The sequence below is a fragment of the Callorhinus ursinus genome, unplaced genomic scaffold (genome assembly GCF_003265705.2).
Source record: "Callorhinus ursinus isolate GAN/ISIS: 27379988/994484 unplaced genomic scaffold, GSC_fseal_2.0 scaffold1, whole genome shotgun sequence".
In the NCBI taxonomy this organism is placed as follows: domain Eukaryota; kingdom Metazoa; phylum Chordata; class Mammalia; order Carnivora; family Otariidae; genus Callorhinus; species Callorhinus ursinus.
In genome coordinates this window covers 45,775,050-45,798,214 of record NW_027397063.1, presented here as the reverse complement: position 1 = coordinate 45,798,214, position 23,165 = coordinate 45,775,050, and the positions used below count along the sequence as shown (strand labels likewise).

The following is a 23,165-nucleotide window of genomic DNA, read 5'->3' as shown; positions in this document are numbered from 1 at the left end:
AGATACTCTCAAGGCAATAGAAGAGTTAATTTCTATTATTTTTATCATCTAGCTTTACAAAGGAGGAAACTAGGGCTCAGAAAGGTTAAGTAACTTGTCTGAGGTCACCTGGTAGTACATGGCTAGAGCTGAGACTCAAACCTAGGCTAAAATTTTTTTGCATACTATGTATCACATTGATTTCTCTTGATTGAGTCAACGTAGACAGAGCCTTTAGGTCTCGACCAGGCACTGTGCCAGACCCTGGAGATGCAAATATACCCAGGAAAAAATTCATTTTCTCCGAGCTGACATGATAGAAGAGGAGACCATTTTGTAGAAATATCTATTGACACATTTTATTAGCGGCATGAACAAAGCGTAATGGAAGAAGTAATCGGACCCTCTAAGTGGTGGAGAATTATAGGAAAGAGAAAAAGGATTGAGAAAGTCTTTTTGGAGGAGGTCAAAAAGAGGACAAGGGAGACAGACATAAATGAAAGTCAGAGAAGTATCACATATAAGTGTGGGCAAAAAGCTCATTATCCCTCTTTCCCTTTGTTTCCTCATTGCTAAAATGGAGATCATAATACCCATTCTATGGCTGTTGCGAAGATTCATTTAGGTGATAAATTGAATGTGCATTACCTCTGTTCAAAACATTCTAATATATATTACTCCCTTGCCTTCCACTCTCCCCCACTCCACCAAAAAATAAAAAACAAAAAACCCTTATGTAAAGATCAGATGAACTCAAAATCCAAATTAAAAGCCTTGGGAGCATTAAAAGGGAAACATAAATGTAAAGTGGTTAGATACTGGAGAAAAGAGCCCAAGGTTGTCTAAGAGAGATTTGGATTCTCTCTCCTGGAATAGGCCTCCTCTTGCTCCACCATCAAAACACATTCCCAAGAGTAGAGATATTCACCCGGGTGGCCTCTCATTAACCTGACTTAAGCCTACTGCATTTTCTGCACAGAGCTACATTAAGCACACAGCCTCAGCGGCTCCCGGTATGAAATAGAGCATCCCTCAATCTCTACCTCTGAAGATTGGGGACAGTCCTTCCCAGTCACTCTTCAGCTTTAGGGGGGGTCGGTTGGTCTCAGGGACAGCTGACAGCCTTATTTAGGCAACCAGCTGCTCTGTGATACACAATGTCCTGAATGCTCAAAGTCTGGTGGATGATTCTTTTGTATCCATATAAGCAGCAGTTGGAGGAGAATCCATCAGTCCCTTTGGTAGCCTCAGGGTGTCAAGGCTGCCATTCAAATCATTACCACCATAATTATTAACCATTGTTTTAGTGAGATATCTGCTAGGCGATTGTTTTTCTTTCTTTTTCTAATCGTTAAAAAACAGTAAAATTTCACTGGAACAACTCTTGCCTCAAGTCACATTAACACATTTATTAAACCCCTTCTGTTTTCACAGTTCAACAGGAAGTCTTAGAGGAGGAAATACTTAAAATATTCTCTGATTTGAAAGAATTGATAATGCTGTGAGGAAGAGGTTAGACAACAAAGTAACTATAGGAAAAAGTCACACAAGTATACAATATACTGCTACAGTGTCAGAGAGGGGCAACTTTATTTCCTGGATTTTATTACAACGGGGATGGGGTGCAATGGAGGCGTCACCACGGGTAAAGGATTCGGAGAAGTGGGATATTGTGGTGGGAAACTGCTTTCTTTGCCATCAGGTAAGAGAAAAACAACCAAGGGAGCAGACAGATACGCACCCATTAGAGTAGCCACCAGAGTCTGACTTTTCGACAAGAGAGTTCATTATTTAGGGTAAGTGTTAAAGGTAGAGCTTTTGCTTCAGGATGAATGATGTGTCCTGTGTGATTCAGTGAAGTCGTCAAAGTCCCTGTCCACATTTTGAACCCATTTTTCAAGCATGCTAACCCCAAACTGTAGAGGGCTGCGCGAGTTGCTGTCACTCACCAGGCTCAATGAGGATCCTGGACGGGATGTCTTGAGTGTGTCGTGTGTCGGCGAACGTGTACAACCATGCCTGATTGCCCCCGGGGGCTGCGGCGTTAACCACACCTAAAAATGTTTACCTCCACGACCGACCTGTTTGAGGAACCCTGTTCAAAGGAGGAAAATACTAACGAACAAGGCGAGAAAGCGCGCCGAGAGCTCACAACCGCAGCAGAAACAATAGCCCATGGGGCAGCGGGGGCTCGCTGAACTCCGGGCTGCTCGGGAGCCCCCGAGGCCGAGGGGGAGCTCGCTGCGGACAGGCCCGGCCGCCGGCCCGCTCTCAGCGAAGAGCCCCGGGCTCCCTGAACGCGGGGAAGCGTAGCGACGCCCCGACCCGACGCGCGCGCTTGCGGGGGCGTGGTGTTTAGGGGGCGCCGCCAGAGGTGGGGGCTAGGGCGCGGCAGGGTCGACGCGCGAGCGGACGTCGGACGCGGGAGGGGGGAGACATCAGGGGTTCGTGCGGGCCGGGGAGCCCAGGTCGGAGGGTGGCGCTCCTGAAGCGTGAGGGTGGGAGTGAAAGGGAGAGAGGACCGGCGAAGGGAGGACACCGGACCCAGGACGGTGTGAGAGGCGGGAGAGAACCGCGGAGAAGGCGGGTGCAAGGAGGTCCCCGGTGAGCGTAAGAATACACGCTCAGCCCTCAGCCTCCTGTGACGGGCTGACAAACAGACGGCGGGGGTGGGGAGTGGGGGATGACGGGACGTGACCGGAAAGTCCGGCGCGTGCCGCTGCGTGGGAGCGGGATCCAGGCCTCGTCGGAGCGGACTGGAGTGGGGACTCAAGCCCGCAAGGCAGGAGGGCGTCGCGTCAACAGTCCCGGCGGCGGGGCGGGGGCGAGTGCGCGTGCGCGGTTCGCGCGGCGGGAGAAGGGGGGTAGCGGACGTGGGGTGGCAGGAGCGCGCGTGCGCGCGGCCAGGCAGCCTGGGCGGCGGGTCCTGCTTGTGACGGACGGCGGCGTCCGGTCCTGCCCGTGACGGCGGTGGCGGCCGATAGTGCCTGTAACAGCTGCGGCGGCTGCTCCAGACACCTGCGGCGGCGCCGGCGGTAACCGCCCGGCGGCCGCGGAGATGTTGCCCCTGGTGGTGCTGCTGCTGGGCTCAGCGTGCTGCGGTGAGTGGCCCCTCTCTCCTGGCTCAGAGACTAGTGTTTCGCCGCCCCCGAGGCGCCCCCGCGGGTGTGTGGGCTGCGTCCCGGCTGGCCCGGCGGCGCTTTGGAGAGGGTGGTCAGAGCGCGGGACGCGCGGGCCCTGCTCGCCCCGGGTGCGGACGTAGGAGGGCCCGAGGGTAATCCTGCGCCCCCTTCCTTCCTTTCCCTCCTCTTCCTCTTCCCGCAGGGTGAGAGCGGGGTTTATCTCCTTCCCCCGTACTCCACCTCCAGATGCACACCGAGGAAGATTCTGAGCCGTGCATCTCACGCAAAAATTAACTGTAGAGAGAAAGGGCGCGATCAGAGGCGAGGGGTGGCAACTGTTAGGGCCCCCCCTCTTTTGCACCCCTCTTCCTCTTCGCTGCTCAAACGCATTTGGGGATGAAGAGGGAGAGAGTGGGAGGGCCCGGGCCTCTTGCAATAGAAGTGCGCATTTTGACGAAGTCTGCAAGACGGGATTTCTCCTGTTTGCCTTCCCACAAGAACATAGAGTTAAAGAAACATAAAGGAACAATTAAGTTGCATTTCCAACCCAGCATTTAATCAGAAGAATCTTCTGGCCGCTTTTTTTTTTTTAACCTTAGAAATAAGCTACCTGGAAACTCCTACCGCCACGCCGTATCAACCACTTTAATATAGTCCAAATTGTACGTTCAAGTTTTTTCCACTTTATTTGGGCGAACCGTTTTAATAGTAATCCAGATTTCGCTTGAAATATGAAGACGTCAAACGGTATTTGCTGCAGAGTGGGATTTGGTGTCTTTCAACGCCAAAGGCGGTTGGCCCCCCAGGCTTTTGGAATCCATTATGCTTTTTTTTTTTTTTTTTTTTTTTGCGTGTGATTCGTCTGTAAAAAGTGAGGAATGGGAATTTTCGTGGTTCTACAGTGCCTGTCACACTTCACATCTGTACAGTCTTCTGTTAACTTTTTGTAAGATTCAGTATTGAATTTGAGTAGCGCAATTGTTATATTTAATTCTAGAATGCTAAATTAATTATATTTTAAACTGATTATTAGCCTAAGTGTGCCATTTATAAACGCTTGTGATTTCAAGCCATTTCCATTATGCCTTTAAATGCTTGCTTACCACTTTCTCCAATCTCTGAAACATCCTGGGTTGTTGGAGTTGTTGACGATATCTTTATTATCTAAAGAGTTGATAATTAGATAAGGTAGTATTTCTTGTCATCATCATTAATGGCTTCTTACCATTACTATTACTATAGCAAAAATAATACTGCTTTCAAAAACCTGTTGTGTGATCAGAAAGCCTTCATATTGAACCAAATTACAAATATGCAATAAAATATCACTAATTCAGACTGTTGGCATCAAAGCTAGTCTGAAGAATAAAAAATGTCAATCATATACTATATTAAAAGCAGTGGTCCTGTTTCCAAGCAGATGGGAAAGAACTGCTATAATGGTACTTTTGGGGATAAGATTTCTGCTAGGCCTTATTTAATAATAGTTAAGCCACATATAATTAACACTCATTTACATGCAATATTAATGTGCTCAATTCCCTACAGATTCACAGAATTCACAATTTATAGTATTTTATTGTACTTAATAATAACCTGAAAAAAAAGGAAAATAGAGGTATTGTACATTTGAGTTCAGGAAGTGTTGACTATAAAACAGAAAGTGATAGTGTTTGTCATAAGATATAATGGATTTTGTGTGTGTTTAATATGTAGTTTTAAAAAACACGTATGAAGATAGAACACAAGTCATTATCAACCAGGGTATTTAAGAGACTGAATTTAGAATTCAAAATGAGTAAAACAGTCACAGATGTGTACGTTTTGTACTGAAGTTTCATTTCGCTTTCAGTTTCATTTATAGATGACTGGTAATCCAAGGCATTTTTTGGAAGCCACTTAGTTTCAGTTGACCTTTGTGGTAAAAGAAGTTACCTGAAATGCTCCTTCCGTCTACTTACAGGCAAACTGCAACCCTATAAAACCCTATTGGTTTATAAGATGCAGAATGAATTACTACACTCCTTTCCTCCCCCACCCCCCTATAAGTCCAATTATACTTTGTTTAAAAGCACATCAGTAGTTTCAGTAGTTTTTAGTAACTGGCAAATAAAATTTGACTTAGATAATGACAGTGACATGGACTGTCTTTTCAGTGGTTGAATAATTTTTCTTTGTTCCAAGTGAGTTTTCAAAATCAAGGGTGCACATGATTAGAAAACAGTTTTATTGTCTAACCCTGGTAGTAATTTGTCTTGCTTAAATGAAAACGTTTTCTCTTAAAGAATATATTACTTTTAAACACAGTTTGTTACTTTAAGGAAGTAAACGCCTATTAAAAGTATTTATTTATGGGGCCACCCCAGCAGTCTAGAGGCAGTGTGTTAAAGCATTACACTAAATGCCTAAATGTAAAAGCATACACTAACTACTGTTAGGATGCTTGCTCATGTGGTCATCTGTATTTTGGCAGATGTTTTATCTTTGCCACTGAGTTGTTAATGGAGATTTGAAAGACCAGGTTCTAAAGAAGAAAAGTAGGTGTTTTTCCTAAGTTTGATAAATATTCTAAGTCCACAGTAATCACTCATATTATTAAAACCAAGTTTGCATTTCTTAATGTTCATTCGTCTATAGCCAAATCAGCAGTTTTTAATACTTTAATGTTGTTTTTATGATACACTTTTCATATAAGCATTTTAGCCATCTTTTAGGTTTTTGCTGTTAGCTTTTTATACAAGATAAAAATCTCTATATTTTGATGTCTTGTATCTCAGCTTAATACAATGCACTCTTGGGTTGTCATAAAGCAAATTTTACGTTGTGTCTTAGTGCAGATAGTTCTTCCATGATAAAAGAACAAGAGTAATAGTGTAGGGTTGATTTTGTTAAACTCATTGTAGTTCTAAAGTAAAAAATAGAGAGCACCCAAGAAATTTGATCCTGATATACCTAGACTGAGGCAATAGAACCTGGATTTTTCTCCTTCGTAGTTGCATAGAGTTGAAACAGAAATTATAGTTCTACCCTCCTCTGAATATTGCATTCCTTATCTATGGGACAGTTAGGTAAGACTCAGAATCTGATCAACCCCAGGGTTTGAGATTCAAATTAAGAGAATAAATGTGCATATTTGAATACGTGTCACACTTATGGATTAAAGGCAAGGCAAGGCTTTTGGCAAGTGCAGGGTCTGTCAAAACTGCTTTTTCCGTTGCAAGCAAGTATGAACCCATGCTGTGTTCTAAGCACTTTGCAAGGCCCTCTTGGTTATAACATAAATTTCAGACTGTATGCCTCTCAGTAACTTAAAATGTAGTGTATAAAGAGTAGGGATTTTTCTTTGTTTTTATCTCTTGGTGACATCTAATATATTTTAAATGCTAGATAAGCCCATAATTCTGGATGTTACTGACTTGAAACTGTTCTCTCTCCTGTAATTCTAGGTTTATCACTTCTGTTCTTATAAGGCCACTTTAAATCTAGTAGGGAATTACTTTGAGTCAGAACTAAACACTCTGTGGACATGCCTACTTTATCCTAGACCTTATTTGGTCTCTATTGAGGAGAGATCTGTCTGAATCCCCCTTTTTGACCCTAATTCTAGCCCGATTCAGTTTGAGACCTTCGTTCTTCATAACAGAGGCTTAATCTGATTGCAGAAACTGGTAGGATTCATTTTCAGCAGGTATCTTTGTTCATGAGCTTTGCTTCTTTTACCTTAGTGACTGTTGGGCTTCTTCCCCATTCCTGAACATCCATTTCAAGCAGATAATTGACTTCCTACTCTACTGCAAAAAATAGTGATGTGTGGTGTGGACTCTCCAAGCTTCCCTCCCACCATTACTAAACTTATCTACAAGATCTTAAGCAACCATCTCGTTCTCTTCCCTCCCCCAGTTTCAGAAGTATACGTAGTCACCTTTCCAAGGAAAGGTTCACCTTTCTACAGCTCTTTCACTTTCACCATTTTGGAGACGGGCTCAACAGCTTAATTCTTCAGTCTTTCATCTTAGATCTTTCCCTCTCCATTGGCTCCTTCACTTTAGCTTGCACACATGCTCAAGTTTTACCCCATATTACAAACAAACAAGAAGAACCAAAAAACCTTGCCCTGGCCCCTGTCTTTACACTTTTCCTGTTGCCTTCTCTCTCTGCTTTCTTAGACTACAAAATTTATTGAAAGAGAATGCCTCTTCATTCTTCCCTCCCATTCCCTTCCCAAATGCAGTCTGACTTTTGATCCCACTAGTCTATTGACATTGCTGTAGATGAAAAAGCTAATGATGTAGTTTTCAATCTAGAGGCTGATTTTACTCATACTATTTAACGTCAATTTTGTCCACATGAGGACCCTTCTTTAATGTCCTCCGTGGTATTTTTTGCTGCTCTCACTTCTTTTTCTCACTTCATTAGTTTATTCCTCTTTAACGATTTTTCCATAAATATTGGTGTTCCCCAACATTTTATTCCCTGGTTCCTGCTCTCTTTACTTTGCAGGGACTTTCTGGGCAATCTTGTTTATGCTCACAGTTTCACTTACCAGCTGTGATCTTGGTGATTCCCAAGTCTTCATTGCTCTGACCTTTCTTCTTAAATCCGGGTCCCTATGTCCTGGGGTCTACTGGACATCCTTGTTTCATTGTACCACAGGTACTTTAATACTCAGTTTATTAAATATTGAAAGAAGATTTCTCTGTAAATCTCCAAAATTTCTTTTCTCTATGAAATCCACAATATAGCTTGAAACGGGGAAGGGGGTGTTGTTAAAGTATATTAGGCAGTTACGCATGCTTTTAGTAAACAACTTTAATTCTTTCCTCTTCTCCCTTATTTCCCACATCCAACTTATGTTGATGTTCTTTGTTTTTTACTGTAATGTTTTGGCCTTCTCTCTAGGTGTCAATTACCTGGACTATTGCAGTGATGTCTTGAGGTCTCTCTTTCCCATCTCCCTTCCTGCCCTCAGTTCACCCTTCATGCTGCTGTATTATTTTTTTAAATGCAAGTAAATCTGCATATTTTGCTGTTGCTTATATTATCAAGTCCCAGTTCCTCAGAATGACATTCGGAAGCCTTTACACTATTTCTTAACCATCTCTTTTTCCTAGAGTTCACTTGAAGAATCTTCTGCCTCCAATTATTCATTTTTCCTCATTCCTCTGCACATGTTATGTACTCTGCCTAGAAAGCCTTTCCTTTTTTATATAATTCCTCCTCATCCTTCAAGACCTAGTTTAAACATCATCCTTTGGAAAGATCATTCTTAAACACATTCATGTAATTTTTAAGAAACTCTCCCATGCAATCTGCAACTGACTTGATCGAGATTTTCCATTAAAATAGGTAGCTTCTCGATTCTATAATCAGGTCTATTGATGTGAAAAGCAGTGGAGGATTCTCTTGACAAATGGAAGAAGAGTGAATCCTCTTTGATACAGTTTTCCTTTCTTGGGATTCATACTTTAAATGCTTTATATTTATGAGGAATGTATTGGTTTGTACTTGCTGGACCCTGGATCCATAGGATACCAAATGAAGACATTGTCCTTCTTTCTCTACCTTTTGAGCCTAATGGAGAGATGAGTTAAGTAAAACAGTAATTTCAAGATTCAGTAGTAAGTGCAGTGACAACACTTGAACAGGGGGCAATGGGAGCAATAAGGAGGGAATGGACACGATTGAGCAGTGGTGGGGAAGAGGAATAGGATTGAACATGTCCCTTTTGTTCTAGCAGGAAGAACTAAAGTTAGCAAACTATAGCTGCCATTAATTGAACATTCCCTATGTATGCGAAAGCACTGCAATAAGAACTTAATATTTATTATCTCATTAAGTCTTAACAAATTCTCTATGAGGTATACACTCCCTTCACATTTTGTGGATGAGGAAACTGAGCTACAGAGGTTAAATAACTTGCCAAAGGTTATACAACTAGAAAGTGCAAGTCTTGAGCCAAGGTCTGACTCCACAGTGTGTGCTCTTACCTGGATACCAGATGAAGAAGTGTTTGCCAGCATGTCCAAAGGCATGGGTAGGGATGAGAGGGCATTTGCATATTCATGGAATTGCAGGAGGTCATTATGATTGGAGCTTAGTTTGGAAATGAGGGAGTCCAGGAGGTAGGGCTGGACAGGATGAAGGACCTAGTTTGTATTCCATGCTAATGCATTAGAGTTTAGCTTGAAACGGGGAGGGAGGGTGTTGTTAAAGTATATTAGGCAGAAGAGTGCACATTTGCGTTTAGAACAGTTATTTTGAGAACTGTGGAAAATACATTGGGGCTGAGATGGGAAAACTTTGAGGCTGGAGGTAGGGAGCTAGTTAAAAGGTTATGACAATATCTCAAAAGATAGGTGATAAATGTCTAATTCATAGAGCAGACATTGGATTGAGGAACCATTAAATAGGTTGAGCCTACTAAGAATTCTTCATAGCTAAGGAGAGGGAGGAATCTAGCATGATTTTTATTAGGTCCTGGTCTGGTTGACTGATTGGTAACAGAAAACACTTTGGATGGTGAGGATTTGGGAGGAGGCTAGGAAGAGGGTAAATAGGTTTTTAGACATGTTGACTTTGAATTAACTGTAGTACATTCAAATGGAAGTACAGCAGATAGTTGACTTTTCAGGTCTGCAGTTAAGGAGAAAGTGGGGCCTGGCTAAACAAAAAGTGTGTAGGTAGTTAAAACTGTGGAGTAAGAGAGAATGGTGGGCCCCAGGAGGTTGGGAGGAGGGCAGTGCTGGATATGAAGTTTTGAGGAACACTAATATTTATTGTGAGTCAAGGAATAGATTTCAATAAAGAAAGAAAGCTCTAATGGGGTGGGCGAAGCAATAAGAGGAACTTCAAAATCAAGAGCTATCACAGAGGCCAAGAGATAAGCGCAAAAAAGGAGCTGCCTACTGGCTCAGGGACTATACAGTAGTCAAGACAGAGAGTAAAAACCGTGCACATTCCATTTTTCATAAGGGATTATTGGGGGCTTTGGCACGAACTGTTGTAGTGAAGAAGGAAGAGGTAGAGGCCGTGTGGCAGAGATTTAAGAAGTGAATAGGAGGTGAAGAAATGCATTTAGATTATTATTTTAGGATGCTAGGGAGGAGACAAGTATGAGTGATTTTTTAAAAAGTTGGTCAATATTTAAGCATTTCTTTTATGTTAAAAAACACCTATGAACGGCATGGGGGGTGTAGGAAGCTGATAATCAACTAGGGAAAGTCCTTGGGGTGACTAGTGGGTGTGGAGGCAGAAATGAAAACTAATGGGTGAAGGGATACGGTTGTGAAGAGGAGGAATGTGAGGGGTCTGTGGATAGTTGGGGTTGCAGGTAACTTTGTAGGTGGGAAGTTTTGGAAGCTTCTGGCTTCTCATCTAAAGGACTCAAATTAAGAAATATGGCTTCTTTGGAGAGTACAGGATAAGCTTTTGCAAAAGGGGAGTGATTTAAGGGTTACAAAGGAGAGAGAGAGAGGTTTTGCATGGAACATATAAAAAGATAAGTGATTGAAGGCCCAGATGGGTGGGAGCTGTGACAATCTTCTGTTGTTCCCCTAGTAGCAATGCAAATTTTCTTAGAAATCTGTAAGACTGATCACTCTCCTGCCCATCTATAACACTTTGTTCATACCAAAGGATAGCACTTATGACCGACCTCCTGTTATAAAAAGTATGTATCATTGTTCCAAATGAGGATTGGAAGCTTCCAAAAGATAATTCCTATTTTTTTCCGTCATTGTATCCCCTCATCCTATCACAGTGTTTCAGATCAGATGGTTCTCAATAAGTGTTTGTTGCATTTGTACATTTCAGAGCTAGACTTGTGTGCTGGTAGTCTCTGCAACATGTAATAGCTGTTTTCAGGACTGTGGTCTGAGATGGTTTCAGTTGGTGGTCTGTATTTATAGAGGTTGTGAAGTCTAGTATTTTTGGCATTTTATATAAAATAATTTCCCCATTTCATTTGTTAATTTATCTGTAGCTCTTGCATCACTGATGGTTAGTTATATTTACCTATTCCTATCTGATTTAGACTGCTATAGGCATTTCTTGATTAATCAGTTTCCTTATGTTAATTATCTACATACTTTTATTTGCTCTCTATATTTTAAATCTTGTTTTTTCACTTTGATGTTTTATCAGAAAGCAGCAGGAAAAAGAAAACCCAAATCAGATAATTTTACTACTTAATAGTTTTGTTTTTTTAATAAATGTTTATAGAGGATGAAGCTGTAGTTAACAGTTGGTGGAGTGACATTTTTGGACTACCCTTATTTATTAATTAGCGCAAGGGTTATTCAAGTTATGGCTTATTTAGGTCAATTTTACTTTTAATTTTATTGATAGCATTTATTCTACTTAAACTGCTTCAGCTATAAGATTGTTTTATTGCAACAAAAAATGCAGTACAGTTAGTGCTTTCTGTATTCTTTAGAAGATTCATTTTCTGTACATAAGATGAAATTGTGGAGTTTTACCAACCACTTCTTACTTAGAGCCTTCTAAAAAAGTTTGCTAGGATAACTGAGCTCTTTACTTATATCTATTTATTAAGGGGTAATTTTTAGAAATAATTTTTAAATCTTGACTGAAACAAATACAAAATGACCACATATCAAAGATTTTATTTCACATGTTAATTAGCAAGTAAACCAGCAAGATGGTAAAACCATCTCAGTTTTAAAAGAAGATTTAGAGAACAGACACATTTATTGGCAATCAGGAATGGTGAAATGAATTTCCAGATAGATGCAATATTATCCTCAAGGCAATAAAACGTGGTTTTTTGAAATCTTCTCTTCTTTCACCAGGGAGAAGTGAATTGCAGAACAAAGTTTATTTGTATCTCTATGGACACAAATCATTTGCATTGCCATCAGTTTTACCAAAATTGTAAAATAGCTCAGACAGATAAACACAGTGAAAGGCATAGGCCCCTACAGAATGAAATATTCCCAAGGAATTTGTCACACAATTCCCAGCACTCCATTGAAAGGACACTCAGTTATCTTTTTGTCCATTTCAAAACCTTTCACTATATTTTCTGACACGTTCCTTTCTTTCTGATTCCAGCATCATACTTTTTTCTCTCCTTTTTTTAAAAAAGATTTATTCATGGGGCGCCTGGATGACTCAGTCAGTTAAGCGTCTGCTTTTGGCTCAGGTCATGATCCCAGGGTCCTGGGATGGAGCCCTGCATCGGGCTCCCTGCTCAGCACAGACTGCTTCTCTTTCTCCCTCTTCCTCTGCTACTGCTCATGTGCTCTCTCTCTCTCTCACTCACTCACTTTCTCAAATAAATAAAATCTTTAAAAAAAAGATATATTCATTTATTTAAGAGAGGTGGGGGGGAGGGCGGGCAGAGGGAGAGAGAAAAATCTCAAGCAGACTCCCTGCTCAGTGTGGAGCCCACTGTGGGGCTCAGTCCCACAACCCTGAGATCATGACCTGAGCCGAAACCAAGAGTCTGACACAACCGACTGAGCCACCCAGGCACCCCTACTTCTTTCCTTTTTGTACACTGTAGTTCCTCTCCTCCCCACCCCCAGTGCTTCTTTTTCAGGGAAGACAGTTCCCAAGCCCACGGCTTCAAAGAATGCAGCTGGAAGTCCAGGTTTTGCCAGAGGCTTCCTAATATTTGGATGGCAAGAAATGTAGAGAAGTGGGAAGAGGTGCGCTATGGATATCCCCAAGGCTAGTTCAAACTGCAAATTCCCAGAAATAAAACAGTTTGGACCTGCCAGTCAGAGAAGGTCCAGATCATTACAGTAAAATGCCATATCCCCTAACTTTTATAGTATTGCCCCTCGTGTTTATAGCACGGCATTGTTAGCACTTGCCCAGGTATTTTCTCCTTTGATGCTCACCACAGTTCTGTGAAGTAGCCCAGTGTTTGTTTTTGATCCTCTTATTCACAGAGAGTAAGCCAAGGCGTAGAAAAGTTAAATGAACTGCTTAATTTGTACTCAGGCTTTCTGAACATTGTCCACTTCATATTCCACTGCATCCTAGCATTCAACTCAGTGGGCAGTTACTGAATAATAATTATGTTCCTAAGGTAATAACATCCGATGCTCCTGATTTTTTTTCCCAGTTTATAAATGTAGAGAGAAGAAATCTTAAGGATGAACTATTGAAGTTGATGTTTTATTTGTATTTGTTAGTGCTTTGTTTTTTGAGGGAGGAGCTAGCTAACTACTTAGGTAAAAGAGTTGATAAATGGTTGAACAGTATGGAAGACAGCTATAATTTCTCCATATTCTCATATATATTAGATGAAAGGTAAGTGATTGAATTTCCTTTTCCAGTCCCTCTTTTGTAAGGCAATGATAGTTTAATCTCTGGAGAAGTATTGGTAGAATATAGTAGTCTACCTTATCTGTAGAGGATGTGTTCCAAGACTGCCAGTGGATGCCCGAAGCCAAAGATAGTACCAATCCTACATATACTATTTTTTTCTATATGTATCTGTGATTAAATTTAATTTATAAATTAGGCACAGTAAGAGATTAACAACAATAACTAATAATAGAACAATTATAACAATGTGCTATAATAAAATTTATGTGAATGTGGTCTCTCTCTCAGATATCTTATTGTACTATACTTACCCTTCTTCTGATGATGATGTGAGATGATAAAATACTTACATGGTGAGATGAAGGATGTAGGCAAGGTGCTGTGACCTAGAGTTAGGCTACTTATGGATTGTCTGACATGTGTCAGAAGGAAGATAATCTGCTTCCAGACTGTGGTTGACCACAGGTAACGGAAACCAAAGAAAGCATAGCCATGGATAAGAGAGGACTAGTAAATATCCTATTTATTAGCAGTACCCGCTCTTGGTATTAACTTGTTTCTTAGCTTTTTTGTTTTTTTGAGCGGTTTATGGTTTCTAGAAGGAAGAATACCTGTAATATATATTTGGAAATGGTTGTTCCATAGTTTCAGTGAAATATAGGGGTGGGAAAATGCCTTTCTATTGTATATAAACCTTCCTAATACTTACATACAAAATGACTGTTGCTGGCTGTATTTTGCAATGGGAAAATAGCCACAGAGAATGTTTTTTCTTCTTAGCATTCTAAGACTTTCCATCCTTGTGGAGAGATGTGATGTGATTCATTTGGTTTACTTTTTTGTATTAAAGTAGACCCCGTCATCTTTTTTGGAAATGCAACATAAGGATAAACTTCCTATCAGTTTAGCAAGTTCTATTTGGAGGAAGTATATACTGAATATAATATTTGGTTTGATTTTCTGTTCAAAATTTTTCCATGGTTAGGACACTATTTTTCTACATCAGTCAGTAGGCAGTAATGATTACTTCAAAGCTCCAAAGCCAGATCGTACACCTGCATGTTCCAGCGGGGTTGCTGCATTTATTCCCAAGATGTATGTTAATGTATACTTTGTATTACTGAGATTGAGTAAGTAAAAGTTACAATGTTGTCTACCAGCTATGCACATTAATATTAAAATAATTTGGATTTTTTTCATCTTGCCTGTCTTCTCTGTGGTTGCACTGTTTGCTTAAATGAACAAGTGAAACATTGCTCTTTATCTTAAGGATTTGTAACAACTTTTGAAGTATAGAATTCTATAATGAAATGAAACAATTTTCTTTTTCTTTTTCAGGTTCAGCTCAGCTAATATTTAACATAACCAAATCTGTAGAATACACTGCTTGCAATGAAAGTGTTACCATCCCATGCTTTGTTAATAATGTGGAGGCAACAAACATTAATGAAATGTATGTAAAGTGGAAATTAAAAGGAAAAGACATTTTCACCTTTAATGGAGCTCTACAAAAGACCACTCATGGAGATAAGTTTAAGAGTACAAAAATCGTACCACAAAAATTACTAACTGGCATTGCCTCTTTGGAGATGGATAAGGAAGAAGCTGTTGTAGGAAACTACACTTGTGAAGTAACTGAATTAAGCAGAGAAGGTGAAACCGTCATAGAACTAAAATACCGAATTGGTAAGATTTCTATAAAAGCTTCCCATTTATTTGTCGTGTAGCATCCTGACCCTGTTAGAAATGGGGCAGAATGGGCCTAGGTACTCCTATTAATAATAAATGTTGATGTAATGTTTAACAGCTTTAAGATCATGAGTTTTACATTATTTGCTCTTCTACTTTTCCGAGTAAAACCCCTTTGTTGTTGGCTAATTTGTATATTGTGTGGTTCTCAAACTTTTGGTCCAAGGACTGTTCTGTTTGGGTGAGCAGTCCTGAGGTCATCTACTCTGTATTTCTGTTTGCTGCCATCAAAAGTACTTTCTTTCATGTGATTAATTTTCCAGTCTCTTTCCAATTATTTGGCCTTTTTTTTTTTAAAAGATTTTATTTATTTGAGAGAGAATGAGAGAGAGCACGAGAGGGAAGAGGGTCAGAGGGAGAAGCAGACTCCCTGCTGAGCAGGGAGCCCAGTGCGGGACTCGATCCTGGGACTCCAGGATCATGACCTGAGCCGAAGGCAGTCGCTTAACCAACTGAGCCACCCAGGTGCCCTGGCCTTTTTTTTTTTTTTTTTTTAACCTTACACTTTGATCAAGGGTTGACAAGGCCTGGCCATGTCCCCTATGCAGAGAATTGATTAGAAGGAGAATCAGGAGATTAAAAAATCAGGTTATCATGGATGAGTCCTTGAGGTTTCCTGTGCTTAGCTTTGCTTTGGTATTTTTTTTACTGGCCAAGATTTAGAAGAACTAGAGATCCAATAAAGTGTATCTGAATTCAGCCTTGATTATAGCACCATGATTCTGCTTTTTCTTCACAAACTTGGCTTGGTGAGTTGTATAAAGCAGTAGTTAGCTGAAGTAAACAGCCTGGTTTCTTTTCTATTCTTTCTCAGCCAGCTGATTTCTTCAACTACATACAAGTGCGTTATGACTCTCTGTTTTGAAATATGTTTACAATCACTAGACATACAATCGCTGATTTTAGGATTAGACCATGCTTTGAGAACCTCTGCTTTAGATGGGATTAGAACAATTCAATTGTATCAACTCTTTACCTTCTATTCTTCTAGTGTTCGTGGTTATAAAATGTCTGTTACCAGATTGAGAGTGGGCTGTTTAGTTTGATGGAACATTTTGACATGGTTTAGGATTAGGAAATCAGGAGATCTGAATTCTATCCCCTATTCTGCAACTTAATCATTTGCCTGTATGATCTTGAGAAGTTTCTTCTCTTGAGTCCAAGTTACCTTATCTCTGGGATGGGGATGAAAATAGATCCCTGCTTTTATGTGTCCTACAGTATAATGAGCATCAACTGAGATCTCTTGTATGTAAGTTCTGTGTCAGCCAGAGTGCTTTGCAAATGTTGGTTGTGTTCCTGGGATCTTTATTTTATGAAGTAAGATAAGAAGTTGTTGAAGCTGGCCTGGGATATTGTGAGAGGGATTTCTGTACAGTGAGGAATGGGCAGGAGGTAGCTTAGAGCAGATTGGCAGAATTTGGAAGGTGTTTCTGCTAGAAAATCTCTTACATTGTAACTTTATAAATTGATATTTATTTGGACTAAGGAGCTTTTTAAGAAAATGTATGCCTTTCAGCAGGGTCTAATCATTCAGATACAGCGACTGGAATTAGATAATCTACTACCTAGCTGAAATTTTTCTGAAGGAATGTATACTTTCGTGGGAATGGAAAAATAAGACCAGGGGAAGCAGTAATTTTGGAGTGTAGTGTCAGTTACTGAGAGGCAAACTGTTAAACTCTAGATATGAAATTTGAAAGGCTTGACAATGGAATGAAGGTGGATGGGGAAGAGATACCAATATCTGAGATGAAGACAAAGTTTATAATTTTATAAAAGTGTAATTATTTTATCTTTGTTTTCAAAGTAGTACCCTGTAAAAAAATTAGTTGTACTTACCTTTCGGGCCATTAAAATGAGAAGGTATTGTTTTGTTGCAGAGAATATAGAAAACTCTACCAGAGGTCTCAGACATTTGACTTTGCACCCAGTTTTATTTTTTGAAATAATTAAAGGTTCATAGGAAATTGCAAAGATAGAACAGAAAGGTACTATCTACTCTTTGCCCAGTTTCCCCCAGTGATTACTTTTTATGTCACTGTAGTAAAATATCAAAACCAGCAAGTTCACAATGGAACAATGTATGTATATTTCTTTGTCATTTTATCACATGTATATATTTAAGTAACCACCACCACAATCAAGATACAGAACTACTACTCCATTGACACAAAGATCTCCCTCATGCAGCCTCTTTATAGTCACCTCCCCCCGCAACTACCCCCAGCTTGGCAAGCATTAATATGGTTTCTGTGGCTGTGATTTTGTCATTTCAATAATGTTGTATAGGTGGAATCATACAGTATTTTGAGATTGGCTTTTTTCAGTCAGCACAGTGCCCTTGAGAACTATACAAGTTGTTGCTTGTATCAGTAGTTCATTCTCTCTCTGCGTGTCTCTGTTTGTCTCGCTCTCTTGGCTAAGTAGTAGTATTCCATGGTATGGATATATCATAGCTTGTTTAACCATTCACCTATTGTAGGACATTTTGGTTGTTTCTAGCTTTTGGCTTTTACAAATGAAGCTGCTATGAACAATTGTGTACAGGTTTCTCTGTGGACATAGTCTTCTTCATTTCTCTGGATAAATGGCCAGAAGTATGACTACTGGGTTATGCTTAGTTTTTAAAGAAACTGCCAAACTGTTTTCCAGAGTGTTTTTTTTTTTTTTTCATTTTACATTCTTAACAGGATATGAGCGATCTAGTTTCCCCACATCCTTGCCAGCATCTGGTGGTGTCTCTGTTTTATACTCATTTTTTGACTGAAGAAAGAAAGAAACCTCCTCTGCTCAGAAATGTTAATTTGGGGCAGGACTCTTACTGTGGAATGCAAAGTTACTGTAGTAGAGATACATACCCATCATGTGGACTTTGGGGATTTAGGCGGTAGAAACCATTTTTACTATGTTTTGCTTTTTTGCAAATGTAGGCATAAAGGAGGAATAGAAATTACTTAATAGAGAATTCTACTTAGTGGAATGTGGAGTAATAGTGACCATTTGTGTTCTTTTTTTGAGCACTAAGACGGAATATGTACAAGCACTATATATGAATTAGAGTTTTATATGCCTCCGGTGTCTGTGTATAGTATCGTACCATGCAAGGAGCACAGGACTTGAATTTAGAAAGCTTTTTCTATACTTTACCACTTTCTAGTTTAAGAAGACTTGTTTCAGAAACTCAACCTCTGTGTGGTCCTCAGTTTTATCTGTAAAATGGGGATACCATTTCCATGACAGAATTGTTTGAGATGTATGTTAAGTTAATATCTCTCTTTCTTAAAAAGATTTATTGAGTACCTGCCATGTGCCAGGCACTGTGCTAGACACTACGGATTCAGCGATGACTAAGACATGATCCCTACTTTGAAGGAAATGATAGCAGTATAAATAAGAACAGTAAAATAACCTAACATTTATTTGAGCACATACAATATACTTCATGTATGTTGTATCCTGTGATCTTCTCAAGAACTCTAGGAGATAGACATGGGTCTTACCATTTAACATTTGAGGAAACAGGTTAGATTTAAACTACTTGTTCAAGATTTGAGTCACAGCCAGGATTTTAACCTAGATCTATCTTCAAAACCCAAGATTTTTACCACCATGCTACATGGTTTCTTTCAAAACACCTTGTAAATGACTAAATACTAAATGTAAATAATAGTTATAAAATTTGCCATTAATATCTGTATTGATATTATTAATAATACAAAAACGTGGAGGCTTAAAATTTTACATTTCTCCAAGTAAGTTATTAAGGTTTTGTTTTAAAAAAGTAAGTTCAGATTCAGTAGAGTTGCCATTTCCATCATTGTCAACATGATATACATTATGCTCATGATGTTGGCATGAGGGCATTGCAAGATCCTTGCAATAGTTCTCTAGTGCTGTGTAACAAATAACAAATGTACTGGCTTAAAAACAGTACCCATTTATTAGCTCACAGTTCTGTAGGCTACAGTTCTGGTCATGGTGTAACTAGGTTCTCCACAAGAAGTCTTACGAGGCTAAAATCAAGGTGTTGGCCAGGCTGTGTTCTCATATGGAGTTCAGGGTCCTGTTCCAAGCTTGCATGATTGTGGTAGAATTCAATTCCTTGTGATTATGAGATGGAGGTCCCCGTTTCTTTGCTGGATGTCCACTAGGGGCTCCTCTCAGCTCCTGGAGGTTGCTTCATTCCTTGCCACATGGCCTCTTCCATATGTAAACTCAGCCGAGAAGATCCTTCCTCCTGTAGAATCCCTCTCACATATTGAATTCTTTTCCAGGAAGACCACAGACCCTTTTAAGGGCTCATTTGATTAGACCAGCCCCCTCTCTCCCATAGGCAATTGCTCTTTTGTGAAGCCAACAGGTTGGGCACCTTAATCACACCATCAAAATCCCTTTTGATGTATGACACAACATAATCATGGGAATGAAGTCCATCATATTCACTGTCCCATCCCTTCTTCAAGGGGGAAGGAATTACAAAAGGCTGATTGCAGGGAGCAGGGATTTGGGGAGCCACCTTAGATTTCTGGGTTATGTAAGTAATCAGGGACTGTAGCCTCGCCAAGTCAACAACTCAAAAAAGTCATCACAATCCTGAAACATCAAGTAAAAATTTGGCTTGAATTTTAGTGTTGTAAATTTTATCGTGATCTTCTTTTGTAGAAACTGGTGTTTGTAAAGGTTTACCATGTATATATTTGAAGGAAAGGCACACACTGATTAAAGTGATCTTTTCACTTTTTCCAGTTATCCCATTTTGGATGGGATAGGTGATAAAGGAAAAGGTGACAGTGATAAAGGAAAGAAGTATTGGGTTTTTATAACACTTAGGCTGGGAAGAAGAATTTAAACACTCATTCATAGACCATACCCTCTTAATATCATTTCTTTGCTTTTCCACTAATGAGTTCATCTTCCTGAGAGCCACACTACCTGAACAGGAATTGGGAAAGAGAAATGGGCAGAGTTGTCAGCCATAGCTTGAATGGAATAGCATTGCCTTTGGATTATCTCTCTTATTCCTAAAGTGGAAAAATATCTGATATTGTTCTTAGTCCATTTTAAGCTTATTTTCTTAGTGCCATAGACATTCAAAATTTGAGAAGGACCTTAGAGAAGTATCTTGTCTCTTTTCTCCCATTGAGGAACAAAAGTTAAAGTCATCTGACAATAGTACCAAAACAAATCAATAGCTTAATGGACATATAAGTGGTTTTATATAAAACATGGGCTTTTTTCCCCCCAGCATCTCATTTGGTTCTTGAATGTCCAATGTGGTGATCCTCAGACTCTCCATCTTAACAAATTAGAGAGAAGTAACACATTCATGTCAGTGAGAAGAGATAAATTATGGCAGAGGTGTGCAGCAGTGATTTTGAACTGAGAGAATGACAGAACACCCCCTCCATACATGTGTGCGTGCTCACACACACACACGCATTTACTATGGAGAAAATATTAGAATCTTGGGGTGAGTCTGAGAGGGGAGTGTATGTGAAGTATGAATAAACCTTCTGATGAGTTTCAATTAAGAATCACTTAGACGATGGTATTTTTTGTTTTACAGTCCCACCTTCTGTATGTCACTGAAATGTCCCTTACACTTCTTTTTTCCACAGAGAGGCTTGGACTCCTCCACTAATCATTTAGTCTCTCACCGTCTAATTCATGAATTACTTCTGTCACGCCCCAGGAAGTTATCATTCAGCCTTCTTACCTGAACACTTGACATGAGGAAACTCTCTTACTTCCCAAAGGATCTTGGTCTATTAGTAGGCAGTTCTAACTTAAGTCAGGCTAGAATTTGCAGTCCCTGTAATTTCTCACAAGGAGAGCTATGGTATTTCCCTCCCAAGCTGCTGCTTCTCTAAGATTGAAATCCCCAGTTCTTCCAGCCATTGCTAATGGTTTCAGGATCCCCCTTCTAGTCACCTTCCTTTGGAACAATTCCCTGTTAGGTCTTTAAATGTGATGAGTGGAAATGTACTCAAGACTGTGTTTGTGGGTCACACCTTGTCTTCCTGCCACTATCCAATTGCTGCAGCAACTTTCTGATCGATCCTGCTTCTGTAATCCATTCTCCACCTGGCTGGCAAAGATTTTAAATGAATCATGGTCATTTTTCTCCCCTGTTTGAAGCTTTCCAATCACTTTCCAATCATTGCTCTTACAATAAAATCTAAACTCTCATAACAAGCTATTAAGACCCAACATGATCTTTCTCCAGCAAGACTCTTCCCATCTCCTCTTGTATCACTAAATTCTAGCCACCATTTAGTTGCTTGAACTTGCTCTTCCTTTGGTGTCTCTTCTTCCCTGTCTTCATGTGGCTCAGATCCAGTTCCTCACCCCGGAGACCCCTCCTTACTACCCATAAAAATCTGGTCTTCAATTCCTCCTCCTCCTCGAGCTCATGGCCCCACCTGCCATGTTCCCTGTTGGGCCTTAAGTATCTAGAATACCCTATCCATGGTGTGATTTCAATAAATATTGTGGTCAGACACACCTTGTATTAATAGGTTTCTATCAATATATCCTGAGATTGTTTTGTTGCATAGGGAGGGAGGTCAGTGAAAGAACATTTCATTGTCAGCTCATCTTAAACACATACTGATTATGTTGATCCAATAATGGCTGTATTTTGAATGTAGAGCCCATGAGATTTGCTGTGGGACTGGGTGTGGGGTGTGAGAGAAACCAAGGAGTCAAGGATGACTCTAAGGTTTTTGGTCTGAGTAATTGGAGAAGTCAGCACTACCAAAATGGGGAAACCTGAGAACGGGAGGTTTGGTGAAGTAGGTGGAGGGGTATCAGAAGTCCATTTGGGACATGAAAACTTCAGATACTTAAGATTCTTGGTTCATTATATATCTTGGATACCAGCCCTTTATCCATAGGGAAGGGGGTAGAGGGATGGGGTAACCGGGTGATGGGTATTAAGGAGTGCAGATGTGGTGATGAGCATTGGGTGTTACACACAATTAATGAATCGTTGAACACTACATCAAAAACTAATGATGTACTATATGCTAGCTAATTGAACATAATAAAAAAAATAAAAATGAAAAAAGATCTTTGCACTGTGCCTCAGTTTCCTCAGTATTGAGGGGTTGATAATTCCTTATACAATAATCGTGAGGGTTTGAGGAGTTAATATAGACAACTCAAAACAAAATAATAGAGAAAATGGATAGGGAAAATAAATTGATTAGGAATAGTCATTAGGTCATAGAGCTTTTATCCAATTGGGCATTAGATGTGAAAACCTAAGCATAATTTACAAACTTTTTTCCTGGTAGGATTTTAGGCCAAATTAAAATAGGTTTTCTTTGGTGTAAGAAGATAGTAATACAGTTGGAAATTAAGGTATTGATTCAGAGTATCTGAAAAATCTGTCTCTTGCTAGAGATCTGCAAAAAATGAAACACAGTCTTCCATTCACTCACCGAACTATTTCATGACTATTAGAACCTTCAACAGCAAACCTATGGGGTCTCTACTATGTATAGGGCAAAATGCTAGATTCTGTAAAGGTAATATCTCTAAGAATTTATAGTGTTATATTCTGTATATTGCGAAAATTTGCCAGGTTTTAATGTAAGGTTAATACAAGAAACGTATCGTTATGGTATGAAAGCCCACAAGGTTCTTCACATGCCAATACAGAATGGCAGAGCCCGGGAGGATTTCAATGAATAGGGTTGATTTCAGAGGAACCACCAGTGCTTGCTTTGGGCAATGTTTAGGAATGTTCTTCAAACAGCAAATTCCCCATGTACAGGCAAACTTTGAAATGTCTTTGGTGCTTTTATTTGGCTTTATTGTTAAAAAAGAAATTTCACAGATAAAATCAGTGTCTTACGTGTTAAGATGAAATGAAACTTAATGTTCTAAAAGTTCTCAAATTATTTGAAGTCTTAATGTCACAGTTTCCTTCATGTAGACTGTGTGGCTCTGTTTTCACTGTCTAGGTAACATGTGACCCACTTAACAGAAACTTCCTTAATAACATTA

The 23,165-nt window shown here is 39.8% G+C and overlaps 1 protein-coding gene across 7 annotated transcripts in view; it reads left to right on the top strand.

The window, feature by feature from the left end:
• The first annotated feature begins 2,834 nt into the window (after positions 1–2,834).
• Positions 2,835–23,165, top strand: part of CD47 (CD47 molecule) — a 45,332-nt gene continuing 25,001 nt past the window's right edge. For 3 of the 7 annotated variants that reach the window (XR_012378274.1, XR_012378277.1, XR_012378275.1), the window contains exons 1-2: positions 2,845–3,080; positions 14,739–15,086. Coding sequence is in view for 4 of the 7 variants with exons in the window: in XM_025873879.2 (XP_025729664.1) it covers positions 3,038–3,080; positions 14,739–15,086 (391 nt within the window). In the remaining 3 variants the exon portion in view is untranslated. Of the gene's footprint in view, positions 3,081–14,738; positions 15,087–23,165 lie in introns of all 7 variants that reach the window. The other 4 variants (XM_025873879.2, XM_025873841.2, XM_025873851.2 and 1 more) reach the window with 4 other exon arrangements.